Here is a 17032-nt window from a genome sequence, read left to right on the forward strand (position 1 = left end):
TTATTTATAATTGTGGGGGGAAATATCAAGTTCATTATGAACCTTTGGAATTTGTAGTTAGGTATAGTCGTTTGAAAGGTTTATTATGACGGATTGTGAATTAGTAATTTGATATCATAGATCGAACCGTTACAGTCTCTGTGTAGTTTTAATAAACAAATAAATATCCAATATTTTTTTTTAATAAAAATAAACAAAAACTGAAACTAAAAATGAATAAATTGTTAGAATCCTTTTAAAAGCATAAAAGCTTTGTTTAAACACGCGGTTGTTTATAGACTATAGATTATTCTGAATCAAATAAAAAAAAATTGCATCGAAATAAAAATTAACTAACGAGTTCTAAAAAAATGCCTGATTTTATATTAAAAAAAAAAATATTTCTCAGGTCGGATCGAAGGACCAATTAATAACCTGCTGGTCCTAAGTTCTTCACCAAAAGTATACCAATACACTGCTAGATAGTTCATTCGTAAAGTGATAGGAGTAGATAGACATGCATGCGTTCCTAGAAAATGTCATCATTACAACTTTAAAGTATTTTCCTTTGTAGAAAAGTATGAGTATTATTAAAAGCAGTGCATCTTCAGCATTATCGAGTACTTCTGAGAAAACAGTGTAATGTTACAAAGAGAAAATGTTAATGATTCTGTCGGTGAACGGTAATGTCGTTTTCTATCACTATATTTTACTATTCAATTGTAAAATGGATTAATGCGGTCTAGGTATATCGGGTTTGTCGTACCTTATTACATTAAATTGAATAATATACTGGTTAATATATGTTGATCAGCACAAAGAAATAAATAAAATACGCAAAAATAAAAAATATATTTTTCAAACAAAGTAAATAGAATACAAATGTGCGAGAATTAGATTGATATGTGGATTCGAGGAAAAAGCTCAAATTCAAAAATATTGTAACCCAATTTTTATATATTGAAAATCATTTACCTATTTATTTGAACAATTTACCAACATTCTGTTAGGCAGGTAAACCTAATAATGCAGCTATTGAAATATTAATAACGATTCCTTAAATTGTCCAACTTAACTATAAAACTGTCTTCGAGAACAAAATTGCTCTAACCGCCTCTTTGTTAAATAAATTCACATACAAAGTAATGTATGCAAGCCATTATTAATCAAATAGGACGTGATCTCTATATTGTGGATACCACTGCGATGTAATGATTAAAACGCACTAGGTATACCAAACGCGCGACAAAAAACGCTTGTAACAATATCAGTTTTCAAACATAATACAATCGGTCAAAAATATGGATCACAACCCTACGAGACATTCATTCGAACGCCATGAAATAAAAATGTCGATTTCCCCTTATTCTCTGTTTGCAAAGTGAACCATGACGATAGTAATATATCACTGTCGATTGTACTCCATATGCATGTAATGTCCAATTTCTCTGTACAATAAGTTTCAGCATACCTTTCTCGATATCTTCTGAATCGGTAGAACTATAAAACGTTCAAAGAATAAAAGTATATAATTTCATTTGCTGTGATACAAAAGAAAATATTCTTCTCCGTTTAACAAAAACAGTTGTCAAATTCTACTATACAAAAACATACATAGATACTCCCTTTTGGAGAGTCGGATAAAAACTGCCGTTACCGACTTCTAACCGCAGCAGAAAACTTACCTAGTGCGTGTCTTACCCCACATCTTCGCATCCCAGTAAATTAATTAAACAAACGCCTTACAAACTGAATTGACACACATAACTGAATAACGAGTTCATAAGTCTAAGCGCCATAAATCTTGTTTAGAAACCCGTTTCTATTGTAATCAGTGATTTAACCGCAGCGTACTGCAGTTAGATGGATAGAACTGTTAAGTAAGCTGTGTAAAGAGCTACTGGTGGGACGAATTGATTAATTTTCTTTGTAAGAATAGACTTCACCTATTTCACTAAAAAGCAAGTAAGAGATCACTTTGTCAGTTTTCTTTAAATACATCAAGTATGTTTAGTGTGACATATGTATATGTGCAAAGGCTCGAATGCTAACCACGTGTTATAGATATAATTTAATAGGTAATTCAACCTTACGGCGATCTTAAAAAAAAACCTTTATTACTATCTGGTCTTAGAATTTTATACTCCGTAAAAACCGATAAGAAAAACCCTTTATTTTTTATCATTTAATGGTATTAAGTCTAGCCTCAAACCTTTTGTAACTTAATGTACTGACCGCCTCAGTCATATAGCAAAACAGACTTAAGACCTAATCTATTAAATCTGTATTACGGTTTGTATGTTTTTTTCGCCCTTTGGCCCTCAAACAAGTTCTTTGTAAGGTTCTTAAAGGATTTTCAACGGGCATTAGGCCTTGTAAATGGGGGATTCGGGTTGCTCAAATTGTTATTACGAGGTTTACCTTTGAAATTACAGTGTTGTTAACTCGATAATGTGATTGCTTAGTTTGCATATGTGATAGCAAAGGATAGCTTTTAGTTTAATTGTTTGTGAATATATCTTGTGTTTGGTGATTCTTGATTTAATTATGATATTATTCACGTTTATAACGAAACAACGTTTAACACGAGTCTAAAGCATAATCTTTAAATGAAAGTAGTTTTTTTTTTTTGTAAAGGAGGATTTAAATAAATCATAAACATTGTCACGTCTCTTTTACAACTGGCCGAAAATAAAAATAAATTTTGAAATGAGAACGTCAAATCTAATGTGACTTCATTTGACGGTTAGACATTGCGAAATTGACATAGCTAAATGCTTATTTTAAAATTATATAAACTTCTTTACCGTTTATTTCCATCTGAATGAATTTATACTGATTCAATATGCAGTCCGTTGTAACGTTTGAAAAACCTTTGCCGCATCTTAGCTTGGCCGATTGGGATGCAAGACTCTATGGCTTACAGGTAAGAAAACAACAAATTCTAGTATGTTAAGTAACTAGTAAGTAGATAAATAATAAGAGCCATTTGCATTTAATTATAACGATAACCAAATCCTAAAACGACTTACTGACCAAACCATACCGAGCTGTGTTCGGTATTCTTGCCTTCCATTGACAACTACACATGGTTTACTTGTAGTTAAATGGTACAACTCACTGTAAGACGGTACTTAAATTAGACGTAAGTATAGTACATAAAAATATCAATAATTTAGTACCTAATTAAAATGTCTGCACTATATTTGAAATAAGACAAGAAATAAATCAGAATTTCGGTCCTATTGTCGATGAATTCAACCGTCACACAGCAATATCAGTTTATATTCACAAACCGAACCAAACTATAATTTGATTCAACCGTCCCCATTGTCGAAAATCAGTCATAATGTAATAGTACTGAGTAAACTGTGGAACGCCTATTTGATTTATGGGCTGTTTTGTTTCAATAGAATACGTGATTACTATCAACAATCCAATGTTGTGTAAATGAACATTCAATCACTATATTTTTAATTTATTTTTTTGTATTTTTGTTAGAAATTGCAAAATTGATTGGTGATATGTGAACTTTAGCTTTCCTTAATAGTGCATCCGGCCGTGCTCTCGCTGTGGCGGCCTATTGGGCTTACAAAGTGTAGTCTCACTATAAGACATGTCATCGACACGAAAGAAGAAGAATAGTACTTTTGTATATAAGAAACTATAAGGTGATTTTTTACGCGTTCACGCTAACGCTAACCTTGGCTATTTTGGTACCAATTAAACTACTATTTGACATAAATAGTGTTAGGTACAGCGTTATTATAAGCTAAATTTTTGTCCTAGTTATGTTTCTTAGTAACGCGGTTGAAGCTGTAGAAAACAGTTTGTAACATACTAGAATATTCTATATAGGAATACCATCGATGTTGGAATATTTCATAGCGGTAGCTACCCAAATTAGAAAAGTTTTATTGTCTCCGCTGCGGTAGCTACAGAAACTTTGGACGTCTGTACAGAATCGGGAACAATCAAATACCTATCGAGGAACTGTTCCGAAATGGGCACTTAACTGTTTTATTTACCTTTCATATTGGTTGTTGTAGTTCGGCGGCAATCGACGGAATGAGGTTTTATAGTTTTATGTATTGGTTGGAAGTTTTCACGGTTTCCTTGTCAAAAAGTCTGATAAAAATTTAAGTTTCCTTCGTCTATGTCTGTGCCACTTTTCTACTTCTTCATCCCTTTCTTCTTCATCAGCGTAGCAGTTCAGCCATAGTCACGTAATTTTTCTCAATTACATCTATTGTTTCTTTGGTCGTCTCTTTCTTCCATACACTAGTTATACATATACTTGTACTTACCAACTATGTACCTACTTTTTTTCAAGTTTCATATCTACTGAGAAAATAAGAACTACACACATCAAGAGCTTAGAATTCTAGATAGATGTGAAAGTACCCATCAGTGTATAATAAAATTATGTACCTAAGTAAAACAAGGCCACCCTTTTCGTTGATGTACAGACTGAACGAGAATAATACGCACCGCAGAGAACAGTCGCATTGCAGCTTTATAGGACTTAGGCAAAGGATATACAGCTGTAGATACCCAGTGTTCTGTGTGAACCTCGTCAGAGTATTTACTATGCGTTCTGTAGTAAGACCTAGTGTGATATTGGCCTTATTCATCGCGTCATTAGGAAATACGAAAATTACCAGTTAGTGCACACTAAAGTTCATTTATTTTTAAGGAATGTGTCTGTTTTATAGCAAATGATATCAGCTGTGATTATTGATTAGTCATTTAGTACTTAAATTATATAATTTATATGATGATTAGATGAGGAATTAGAAGTTAACTATTCTAATTGGCGACGTTTAAGGGATTTACACAGTTCATGGAAATACTTATTTATATTCAGGCCACGTAATTGAATGTGATTTCCTTAGTTGTTTTTTCGGTTAAATGAGTAAAGGGACGGATTACCCTGTGAAGTTCTCCTTGGGTATTAGCTAATGAGGAAGGAAGGTTAGGGTAACATAAAAGTTAGCGGTAACTAGATCACGGTATATAAAATAAATAGATAATCGTTCTCAACGTTTAAAAACTGTTCAACTAAAATTACAATCATTCACATTAAACAAATATTTATTACGTAACAATTATTGCAATTCATCATCTGCCTTCCTAGCCTTTTAACAACTATATTGAGGTTGGCTTACTTACAGTCTAAACAGATGCAGCTGAGTACCAGTGTTTTACAAGGAGCGACTGCCTATCTGGCTTCAATAACAATTATTTCCCCTAACAAAAACAAAACACCATCACACATTCACGCACAACGTTGCTATAAAAAACTCCGCAGGCGTTTCATTCATCTTTTGTCACGACGAGGGGTCCAGCCATGCTTTTAACCAGGAAATGAGCGTAGGAGGGGTTGCTTGACCGATGGCTTGTGCACGTCATCCCTAGTTCCATTTCCCAGTGTCAGGAGACGTCAAACTTTAGGGTTGTAACTCTGATGTTATAGGGGCACGGAGATTTCGCATTTATTACTCGAACATAAGTTTAGGCTGTTGTAAGCGTTTGGGGAACTTGCATAGTTTGTTCGGTGTGGTGCGTTGGTTGGTTAATTATTTAGTAAAATATAAGAATATGGAACTTTGAGTAAAATATCCCTTATTTTTTATAAAAAGCAGGTAAGTGGATATATATATATATATAAATATTTTATCGTTTAAAGTAATATCAGAGTCAGCATATCGATGCCATTTAAATAAATTAGTTTTCTTTATAGAAGCTTTTTTTGGAATAACTCAAATACAAGAGTTTAAAAATATTGCCTATACTTAAACTATTATTAATTTTATTCGAATCAATGATCACAAAGAAAACTAATTCGATTTCGCGTTGAAGTTTTGAATAATCTTTTATTGAAATTCATTTAAATTCAAAAGATTTGGTACAAACTAAAATGTAAATAAGCCCATTGAATATTTTTATTGTCTATCTAAAAGATAATGTAATTTTTAAATAGATATTTTACTTCAGCTTAAATTGCATAAGTAATACAGATACATTAAATTGAAACATTTAAGCGATAAATGGACTCATTCGTATTTTTGTAAGTGTTCTTGGAACATTGTAGCGAATTTTCTTGATAGGCATTTATTTTCAGGATTCCTCAGAATCAGGATGGGTGTTATAGCATGTTCATTCCATAAATAACCCGCTTTCTGAGCGTCGATAAATAATTAAACATTTAAGTTCTGAAATCATTGAATATTCTTCGAATTTGCCTTCGCATCGTTAAAAGAGCATTTAATATTAAATGTTCTTTTTAAGAGATATGTTTCAAATACGGACACCAAGAAGAATTGAGCCCTCAACACTACAATACTAACTAATACCTACAGTATTTGTCACTCATTTTAATCTAATTTCAAACAACAACAACCTGACACATTATTTGATGTACCACAAAGATTTAGTAACTTAATCTCGTAACCAGTTTACGAAGACCCAACACAGACACTGCACCTTTTGTCAATTCACCCCTCAATACAACACGACGCTAGTATAGTCTCTGCTGTAGTTAGATCTCGTCACGCATCTTAATCTAATTTCAAACAACAGGTCCTGTCGGACACCAGACGGGCTGACGCTTTCGATCTACGTCACAGCGCGCATCAGTTGAGGAACGAAACCCGGATCAAGACGGAATGGGACAGCTATCACAACAACAACCGTCTGCGAGCCAGGTGAGGCTAATCGAATATAGGAGCTTTGTGAGACTTGGTACACGTAATCTGTTTAACAAGCCTGTGTTGTGGATAATATGATTTGATTGTTGATAGGTTTGGTGTGTTACAATTTGGGTTTATGACGCTTTGGTTCAAAGGGTATTTGCTTTTCAAGCCGTGTCAATGTAGTGTTATAGTTTTCTGACATATTCTTGAGGTGGACCTATGAATCTTTCGATGTCATAATGGAGTCATATTGACTTGATTTCATGTCTGACATAATAGTAAGTTTGTTCCGCTAAACAGTGGGTAATATTTAATAAGTTTAGATTAATGCGTAATGTTTGAATAAAATCTTAATGCACCTATATATTGTATGTTTATCTTCTATCCAGAGTCTACGAGATCGAGCAATGGAGGTCCACGCTCCAAGAACTCCTAGATCTTCTGGACCGCGAGATGGCCAGTCTGAAGGAAGAGAAGGCATCCACCGAGAGGGAGTTGGAACAACTGAACCTTCCTCTACTCGTGTGCTCCGAATGTCTGTCGAACAGAGATGGGAGACGAAGCACGGAGTTGACTTACGATCTTGCTGATACCGAGTTGAAGAAGGTAATTTATTATTGCTTGTTTTAGTTTTGATTCTTTTGGAGTTTTAGTGCAAAAAATCTATACGCTCCAAAATTATAAAACTGACAAATATATTTGCTTGAACGTGTCAATCTCGGGGATTAGCTATCTACCAGACCGATTTCAAAAATTATTCCAGTTTTTAGCCTATTTATCGAGGAAGGTTGTGGGTTTTTTATCTGGGTGTGCGAAGATGTTCCTACAGTAAGTGGGTGAAGTCGATAGTGAAAGCTCGTATTTTATATTATGGAGCTGCTAAGTAACGGAAAGATTTAAGGGCTCTTTAGGAAAATATCTCAATTTGGGAATTGGCCAAATGGATCTTTAAATGTCAAGGGTCGTCCAATAAAGAGCAGGTAAGTGTGTAGGTATTAAAAACGCTGAACGCTACTTAACATAGCTTTGTATTAGTATACTTGTATGTCCATTTATGTCCCGAACACCCGAATAAATGAAACAAAAAAAGGTTCATCATCATTATCCTCATTAGAAACAAAACTTTCAACTAAGGATGTTCAACTAGCATTCCATTTTAATTGCTTAGGGTAAAATACAAGTTACTATATTTACTGATTGCTAAGTCCACTTGTCACCCCGTCTGGCAGCTGTATACTTGGCTTAACTAGTTACAATATAATATGCAGTTGCATTTGCTCTGACTGGGATTTCATTGTCATTTTGTAGACTGAATTGTATAATATGCTTAGTATATTATATCTGATAATATGCATATATTATGGAAGAATATTTGGTTTCTTTATTAATTACTTTAGAACTACTATGGTTCCTAAAGAAATCTTATTATTCAAAAGAACGTGAAAGTTTCATATAATATTTTTCGAGCGCTTTGAGTGTAAGCGCGTTGCATTAAAAGACACAAAGTTTCTTTTAATAATATGTAAATTTCACGTGTTTAAAGCATGGTCTTATAACTGTTTTCCTAGAATTTTGCCAGCTTATATTAAAACAGGAATTAATATTGATATTTACATTTATGAGCAATTCGTTTATCAATTTTTAATCGTCGATCTGGCAAGGGATATGAATACACGCATTTTGTTTCATTATCGTCACCATCCGTATTCAAAGACAAATTACAGACAAAACACACTCGAATCAAACCGCTTTTTACACAGTGAAAAATATCAATTTCCAATTTCTAAACCAACATTTTCAGGAGCTCTGTGTAACAGAAAGCAACAAGAAAATGTTGATAGACAGATGCCAGTCGGCCTGGGAGAAAATCAACAAGCTAGAAGTAGTGAAGTTCAAGCTCCAATTAGATCTGAACGACAAGAATGAGGCTCTCCAGATTGATAAGGACATGCTCAACTTGGATAAGGACTGCGCCAATATCACTTACAAGACTGACTCCTTGAAAACTCCGAAGAGGTGAGTTTCTGTTCTTTATATTGGGGTGGGTTTTTTTGTGTAGGAAAGGTGCGTCAAGATAATGAAAAGGATGTTGTGCTATTTTTGTAGCGTTTTGTCATTTTAATGAATAGGATTTCTTCGGGATATTTTTGATATTAAAAAATAATAATACTCTATAATTTGGGCACTAAAATAAATTGAACTTGTATCTAACCGAAGCCCAATATATCTACCTAATAGATTAGGTAGGTAGGTATTTTGACACGGTTTCACAAGCGTCCTCATGGAACTGATTACTTCCAGTACCTGATGGGAACGAAACTACCTCATATCCTTTTCTGTGTGATAAGCTACCTCGGTACAAACATTCAGCCAAATCGGTGCAGCCATTCTTGAGTTATAAGAAGTGTTATTAACTCTACATTCGTTTAGAAGGCGGTCGTTTTTTTAAAATTAAATCAATTTAAAATCTCTACCACATGTTAGCTTAAGAGCTACATAACTAACAAGACACACAGCCGCCTTGAGAACAACCTAAAAGGAACTTTAAACTTGTAAACAATTAAATTTGTTGCGAGTTATGATACTCCCTCGCGAGTTGCTGCACCTGAGGCTAAGTTAAAAGGCTCAGAACATTCTAGTCTCATTAATAAGAGAAGATATGAGCAGTTTCTAAGCGACGCTGTTTAACAGTCATTAGCGTTTTTCTTGTAGGCGTAAATAATGGTTCTTTGCTCGGAATACTTATTTGCCTTGAAAGTTGTCCACTACTTACGGCTTAAATTTTTATAACTTTATTTTCAAGATGTGAAACGTTTTTGGATTTTCGCAGTTTTTCAGTGTATTATACCTAAAAGTAAAACTCATAATTTTCAATTTATTTCGAAGAATTATAAAATGTTTCATCGTAAAATTTAGTAACGTTGCATTTTCAATAATCAAATATATTTGCGTATCGAAAATGCAACAAAAATAAAATTAATTTTGATAATCCAATGAATTTGCATAATTTATTTCCAATGAACTATATTCCCAATTTCTATTCCATAGAATGATAACCAACCAGCAATGGCAAGACAAATGCGAAGCCACAAAACAGATGGCAATACTCGAGCTTCAAGACACACTGCGACTTCGAGAATCTCTCTTCGTGGCTCGAGGTCGAGCAAGGAATGCCCTGAGAGCGCAGACTGACGTCACGAACTACATGCTGCGAAGACGCATTTATGATACGCAGCGAGCTCGGAATGAACTTGATTGGCAGAAGTTGAAGGTATGTAATATGTGATATGTTTTTTCGGTGGTTAGATTTTTTCGTCAAATTCTGGTACCTTGATAGCTTTTGCACGTGCTTCCTCTTCGAGAGAGTAAGAGCCGTCTAGGTAATCATGAGACAATTCGTTGTGAGGGAGAATTGAATACACAAACTGTTCACTCGGGCTAAGGCCCTGCCATTTAATAAATTTATGTATTTTTAATTAAAATAAAATGTTATATATGCATTAACAAATATATAGGGAAATTTTCGTTCAAAATATGTTTTCACCTTTGTCAAAACATTCATAATAATCATGAGAACTTGCAAATCCAAATCCCATTTGTAGGTCCTCTATTAACAGTAACTGCGTATTTACAATAATACTTAGTGTGTTTAATCCAGATTGGTATTTGTACAAAATGCTCTTTAATGATTGATTTATCGCAGCAGTATTTGCCAATAAACAATTTCCTAGGAAACTGGTAGAATTGGAATGTAATGGCGATGCATTTGACGTTTAATATGTTTCAAATTTTGATTGAACAGGACAGTAATTATTGTTGGGATTACCTATATTTGACACAGGAATTTGGGATTATAAGCATACAGAAGTATAGCTACTTTGTTATTATAGTAGATAGTCAACAAAATAATAGTTAGTTAAAAAATAACTGAAAGGGGTTGCAGATGTAACTCCGATCCTTCAAAGAAAAAAAATGCCTATTGTAAATACCTACTCATATTATAATTTTTACAAATGGCAGAATCGATTGATACATAATTATACTAGGAGAACGTTGGTATCCTGGAGATCGAAATAAGCTAGTTCTCCTGAAACGCAGACGAAGTCGTAAGCAAAATCTAGTGAACCATTTTTGTTTTGTCTTGTTGCTTTAACTGGTTGTCTGATAATAATGAGAATGGTGACGTAAATAGGTCCTAGGCCACACGATGAAAATTGTTGTGTCTGTAGGTCATGTTCCGCACGGGACAAGTTAAGTGGCTTGAGACCCGATATTGTCTCCTACATAAAACTTTATTCATATACCCCGTCCAAGAGAACAAAGTAAAAAGTTTCTCAATAATGTCATATCTGATGTAATAGAGACATAGACATTGTGTGCAGTGTTACATTATCCTTTAGGCCTCTTAGAATTTGTGGTACGTCCAATTATGATTGAATCTAGTGTAAACAATCGAAAATGTGTAGGAGTATCCTTCCGTAGGAGTATACGCAAATTAAAATATAATTTATTTTGCAAAAGATTACGTCTTCAAACAAGCTTTTTTCATACCAAACTGCCGAACCTGAGGTCCCGAGTTTTAACATGGGCTAATCGATCGTGTGTAAAAAAGTGTCCCGATATATTAACAAGAACCAAGAAGTCTCCTTTAACAAGATACAATAGCTTAAAATACTTTTCTTTCCAGATGGAAGAAAACATGGATAAACTAGCAACGGAATTAAAAACTATGGGCGAACAGTTTGCCGATAAGGTGAACGCGTTGAAAGTGGCTGAAACCCGCTTGGAGACGCGCGGATATCGGCCGGGCTATGAGCTTGCGGCTGATGAGGCTGATATAGGACTGAAGGATGAAGTGCGAAGCCTGAGAGAAACTATACGGCAGCTACAAGAGAAACTGGACTGTGCCAAGTGAGTAAAAGATATGTATAAGCCTAAACCATTTTTTCAACACAAGTGCGTTATGTGGAGTAGCTTCCTTTTTTTTTCTTATCCAAACCTGACCCAGTTAGCTGGGCAATACACTGTCCTGAGTATCACATGATCTAAAGTACCAGTAACAACTGTCATTAATAGACAAATGACAGTTATACGAAACACTGTCTTATGAAGTAGATGGTCACCCATTCACGAATCCACAGAGCGTAACGTTGCTTTAACTTGGAAAACCGTGTTGTTATTTTAGTCATGAGGTCCACTTAAACTATTTGACCTTCTAAGAAAAAAATAAGTTTCAAAATATTTGACATTTTGAAAATTGGCTCTTACAATGTCTTGTGAGCAAATATTTAAATCCTTTTCTCGTCTGATAAATGATGAAACTTGATGGAATATGCTCAGACGATACAGACTTTGTTTATCAACTTTAGATAAAATACGTACATTTTTTACATTAAATCAAGACAGACTGACATGAGCGGTCAACCCAAAATTTGAACATATTAGATTTAAATATGAGAGAATTTAATATTGCAGTGTTTATTTACAAGACAACAGAAAGATTAATGAATTCATCTCTTTCAGAGCAACATACAATGCGTTAGAAGCAGCTTCAATCAAGATAGGCATTGATTTGAACGACAAGAATCAATCTTTGGAGACAGACACCCGAGCCCTTGAAATGAGAGCGGCCTTAGAACCAAAGAGACCTACGGGCCTTAGCAAGAACCTTGTTCTGGCCAGTATGGCTGATGAAGTTCCCAAAATGGAAGCTTTCTAGACGCTACTAGAATCTTCTAGAAACACACAAAAAATAGCAAAATTGCGCGTCGGGTAGGAACTTATTCTGAATTTGTTTGTCACGAAGAATTATCAGGTTTCGTTCACGTTGTTGGTTTTACAAAATTAAATTCTATAATCACTCGTATATTGTTCGGTAAACGAACAATGTTGTTTTTCATTGTAATCGTGCGTAATTAACATTTTTTGGTTGAGATCTTCCAAATTAATATTTGGTTAGTCAACAGTACCGCTACAGGAAATTAAAATAATTTTAATAACTAGATTTAATTTAATATTTTTGTCCATTTCATTTTATCATATTCATAGTTAATATACTAATTTATGAACAAGTTTAATTTACGATTAATTTTATTGATATGATGTAACTTTAGATAACTTTTCTGTGATTAGTGCTAATACAGATTTAAAATCTATTTCTTCTTTCATTTACCTAAGCAAATAATCCTTTCAGTTCTTATTTGGTAAGTAAGAGACACTTGAAACGAACGCTTCAAAAATTATATCTTTAATGAGGGAAGTTTTTTTATATTTAAGGCATAATTAAACTTAATTCGGGCTCCACCAAAGTTAACCAAAATCGGAAACTTAAGTAATTTATCAGGTAATTAACGGCCACCGGACCCTCTAGTCAACAACGCTCAGCGAGCCCTTATTTTTTCTGAAAATTTCGCGTTTATTTTTGAGCGTATTTTTAGTCTTGCCATTTTACTTCCGATGAGGTTCATGATAGGGCATTCTGTCGCTTCGGAAGTGACTGGCCCCAAAATGATAGGTGGTAAATGGTGATCGATTGAGGCTCTGAAAATACGAATATTGTGGCTGATTGCCAAAATGATGAACATGTACTATAGATAGGTTGTGTAGGGTTGGAGTTTCTATTGTGGAGTATGCATCACATTGTTATTTTGTGTGTATTCGTGTTGTTACTTACTTCTTCACGCTTAAACGGCTTGATCCTTCTCCGTGTGAGAGGAGGCCTGTGCCCAACAGTGGGACGATAAAAAAAGGCTGTAACTGTAAATGACAGATAAAGGTAGTTATTTTAGGAAGTGATATAATGGCGGGTTTAATATAACGAATTATTGTTTCACCTGTTTTAATATTTATTTATCTATAAGGTAAGATATCCGCTTAATAAATACAATACAGTGTACGAAAGTATGCAATCAAAGTTAAGAAATATTAATCTCGCTCGTTTCCCAGAAACAATTACAACCCAAAAAGAAAAACAAGACTTGAAATCGCTCCCAAATTGTAGTCTTTATGAAACCCTTTGGGATTACAAAAGATTGGGGGAGGCCTACCGGTTACGTGGTAGTTAAAAAGCTTAGGACCACTTAAAGTAATTACTAGGGACGGAAAAAAACTTCTAATAAAATCTACAAGGCCAGTATTCATTACAAACTCAAGAAATATTAGCTGAATGTTAGAAATACAAATAAAAAATTCCGCTAGAAATGTTTTGTACAACCGAGAGGAAAAATACCTAATTAGGGCTTCCGTATAAAGCTGGTTAGCAAAAACAATATTGGATTATAATGATAAATTTTCCAAAGCTCTAATTTATTAGTAGATTAATTGAGGTATTTCACGGAATAAAATACAAAAGCTTTTACGCAAATCTGCGGTTTATTTCGCTAATTGCAACAATCATTGTTCATGTTGTATTAAATAGGTAAATATGTATAGACAATTGGGTGAATTTTGTGAAATTAACTGTAATAATTCCTGGACATAACAGAATTTAAATGATTTTTCATAGTTCATGCCAGTGGCATTTCACCATAGGTCAGGCAGAGAGACAAGTCCAATGCCAAAATGACTAAGCAGCATTTGTACATAGAAATTCTGTATTAGAAGAATTAATTAATTTAGAAAATGTTAATGACGGTGTGTGATTGAGCAATTGGTTTCTCTGTTGCGTTTAGTATTAGACTTCACGAATATAGGAGTTTGTAAAGAAAATTTTTGAAGGTCAATCCCGTTCTCGAAGACAGTCCTATCCATAAACTTGCCGTGGCGACTTTACTTCAATAATCTCTTCTTAATACGTAAAAATACAAAAGTTACTGAACCGATTTCAATTCAATTTGGTATAAATAATCTGGAGCCTGAGAAGGAACATAGGCTACTTTTTATCTAGGTGTGGGAAGTGTTTTCTGATGATCCTGATGGATACGGGTGGAACCGCAGGAATCAGCTAGTAATAGATAAACAAACAACTAAAGCCTTTACCTCACAAATCGATTAACCACCCCAATTATCAAAGCGCCCACAAACCAATTTCATCTGCGAACAACTCCACTAAAACTTTCAGAACTTATATCTAAGAACATAGATAGAACACATTAGCCAAATCTAATTATCAGATCCATATAGATAATGGAAGTGTCCCGTTGTCCCGACATGGTTGGGTACCCTGCCTGCTTCAGTTTTCGTATAAAAGCGCAGGATTCAGGATCAGTCTTCACATTCAATCATTCAGTTCTTCTTCTTGTCTTCGTCTACACTTCCAGAAAATCTTCCAAGTGAGTATTCTTTGTTTATAAAAATGTCTTTGTATTTTGTTTTATTTTATGATTTGTTATATGATATTCGGTTTACTGTGTCTTGTCCAAAAACTGTATCTTCCGTTGCTATTTTTGCATCGATCTGTTGCACTAACCGAAAAAAAAACGAAGCGCAACTTATAGATTTTAACAGAAGAAAAAAGCTGCTCGATTATTAACATCCCTTTAAGTTTTTTGCCATAATTTTTTGTTATGTGTAATTCTACCGTCACATCATGAGACTCAATACAAAAATAAACACAATACAATACAAAGACACAATACAAAGACACCCAATACAAAGACCCAATACAAAGACACAATAGAAAAAATTTGGACCTTTCAAAACGTCATCATTATCAGCATCATCGACAAATCCGCACTCCGGATATTTTGCTCACGTTCTTATGCTAAACATTAAACACGAGACATGATGGGCAGAACCAACCACAAGTCAGACTCAAAATTATCATACCCTAATCCCGTTTTAGACGTCATCCATTTCCATACAAAACTCGAATATCTTGTCAGCATGATTTCATACGCGGAAACGTAAGTTTTTTTCGGAGCTTCGAACATTAGAGCATCAATCACGACATCTCGTATCCGGCAGGATTGAGAATTCATAATTTTAAGTTTAGGAAGTTGTATTAACAATAATTGAGATTTAAACCGATAATGTGATAACGAGATCCGCTTCCTAAAAGCTGTAGCGTACATTCGAAGTTAATTTTCATCTAGACAATTTCCATTGCTTGGTAATTGGGCACGAGTTTATATCTCGCTACGTTTAAGGAGCTATGTAAAGTTGTTAACGATAATATCGGTGCCTATCAGCTACTTAGTACACGAACCGTGTCTAGAGGTTATTTACATTTGACTTTTGTTCGTCGGCGCGGAAGTAAAATGCTTTTGTCCTAAATGGTGGTTCATTCTGCAACGCGTACCTACGTGTATAAAGATGACATGTTTGCGTCACGCACTTCGCTTCTCGTGTAGTATGCAAGATTTGATAAAGCTTTCAATAAACCTGTTATAACTCAGTATTTTTTTAAAGCTTAAAATCCACCATCATTCTGAATCTCTTATAAATTAAATAAAAAACATACATCTAAATTACATCATAAACATTCACTGTGCATCCAAGCTGACCATAGCTTACCAAGCTCTCCCGCGCAAGACCACAAACAATCAGTCTCCCGACCGCAAATTATTTCACAAACCAAATTAATTCCATGAATAAGTCAGTGTAGGATTATTGAATGGCCCCAAAAGTATCATCCACGTACAAACATTCTGGCGCCCCGGGCTACCGCTGAAGGCAAGCAGCTTCGCTCGTAAGACAGCTTAGCGTGGACATGCTCCGAAAATGTAGTAAAAATACACCCGGATGGAGAGTTTTTTTTACTAACTCACTATGGATGTAACTGGTCCGAAATAAATCGTTTTTTTTTTCTTCAAGTACCTAATAATGTAATTTGGACTATTTACTAAGCGATGGTATGCAACATAAACCTTAAAATAAGTTGCTTAGTATTCAAAACAGAGCTTTTACATGTGAAAAAAAGTAATGTCATCCAAAACGGATTCGCACAAACCAAATCGGAAAACGTAACCATTCAGTTTACGCAATGATGATTCATACTTTCCTTGAAAGAAATCAAGCAATAGTTTCGCTATCAAACGAATATCGCACCTTGGGCCACTTAGATATTACATAAATCCCATGTGCGGATTTCCAATGACCTTGTCTGTTTTTTCTAACAGCATTTTTTTTAATGTTTTGTATTCATGCGGAAGAAATTGGCAAATAGATTTATTATGCAACCTGTTTGGACCGGTTAAATATTTATGATAATATTATGAGACAATTATGATCATTTTGCTCTTTGTTTAAATGCATAAACCTTTATAAGGTACGCCGGTCTGTGTCTACGTCACAGATTTGGAATAACTTTATCGATGATTAATGGGATTTAAATATTACTTGGTCTCCTTCTAATTTAGTCATTTTTGTCTTAAGATATTTCTAGACCTTTTCGATTTTGTAAAATATAGATAGTTTTT

General features: G+C 34.3%; 1 protein-coding gene across 1 annotated transcript; it reads left to right on the forward strand.

Moving 5' to 3' along the window:
- Positions 1-2714: 2714 nt before the first annotated feature.
- LOC110373327 (tektin-B1) lies at positions 2715-12823 on the forward strand. Its single transcript, XM_021330569.3, has 7 exons — positions 2715-2905; positions 6562-6686; positions 7064-7280; positions 8476-8690; positions 9723-9945; positions 11362-11585; positions 12198-12823. Exons 1-7 carry the CDS (start codon positions 2825-2827, stop codon positions 12391-12393), a joined length of 1281 nt encoding a protein of 426 aa, XP_021186244.1. The 5' UTR covers positions 2715-2824; the 3' UTR covers positions 12394-12823.
- The last annotated feature ends 4209 nt before the right edge of the window (positions 12824-17032 follow it).

Source organism: Helicoverpa armigera, chromosome 14, assembly GCF_030705265.1.
Source record: "Helicoverpa armigera isolate CAAS_96S chromosome 14, ASM3070526v1, whole genome shotgun sequence".
Taxonomy (NCBI): domain Eukaryota; kingdom Metazoa; phylum Arthropoda; class Insecta; order Lepidoptera; family Noctuidae; genus Helicoverpa; species Helicoverpa armigera.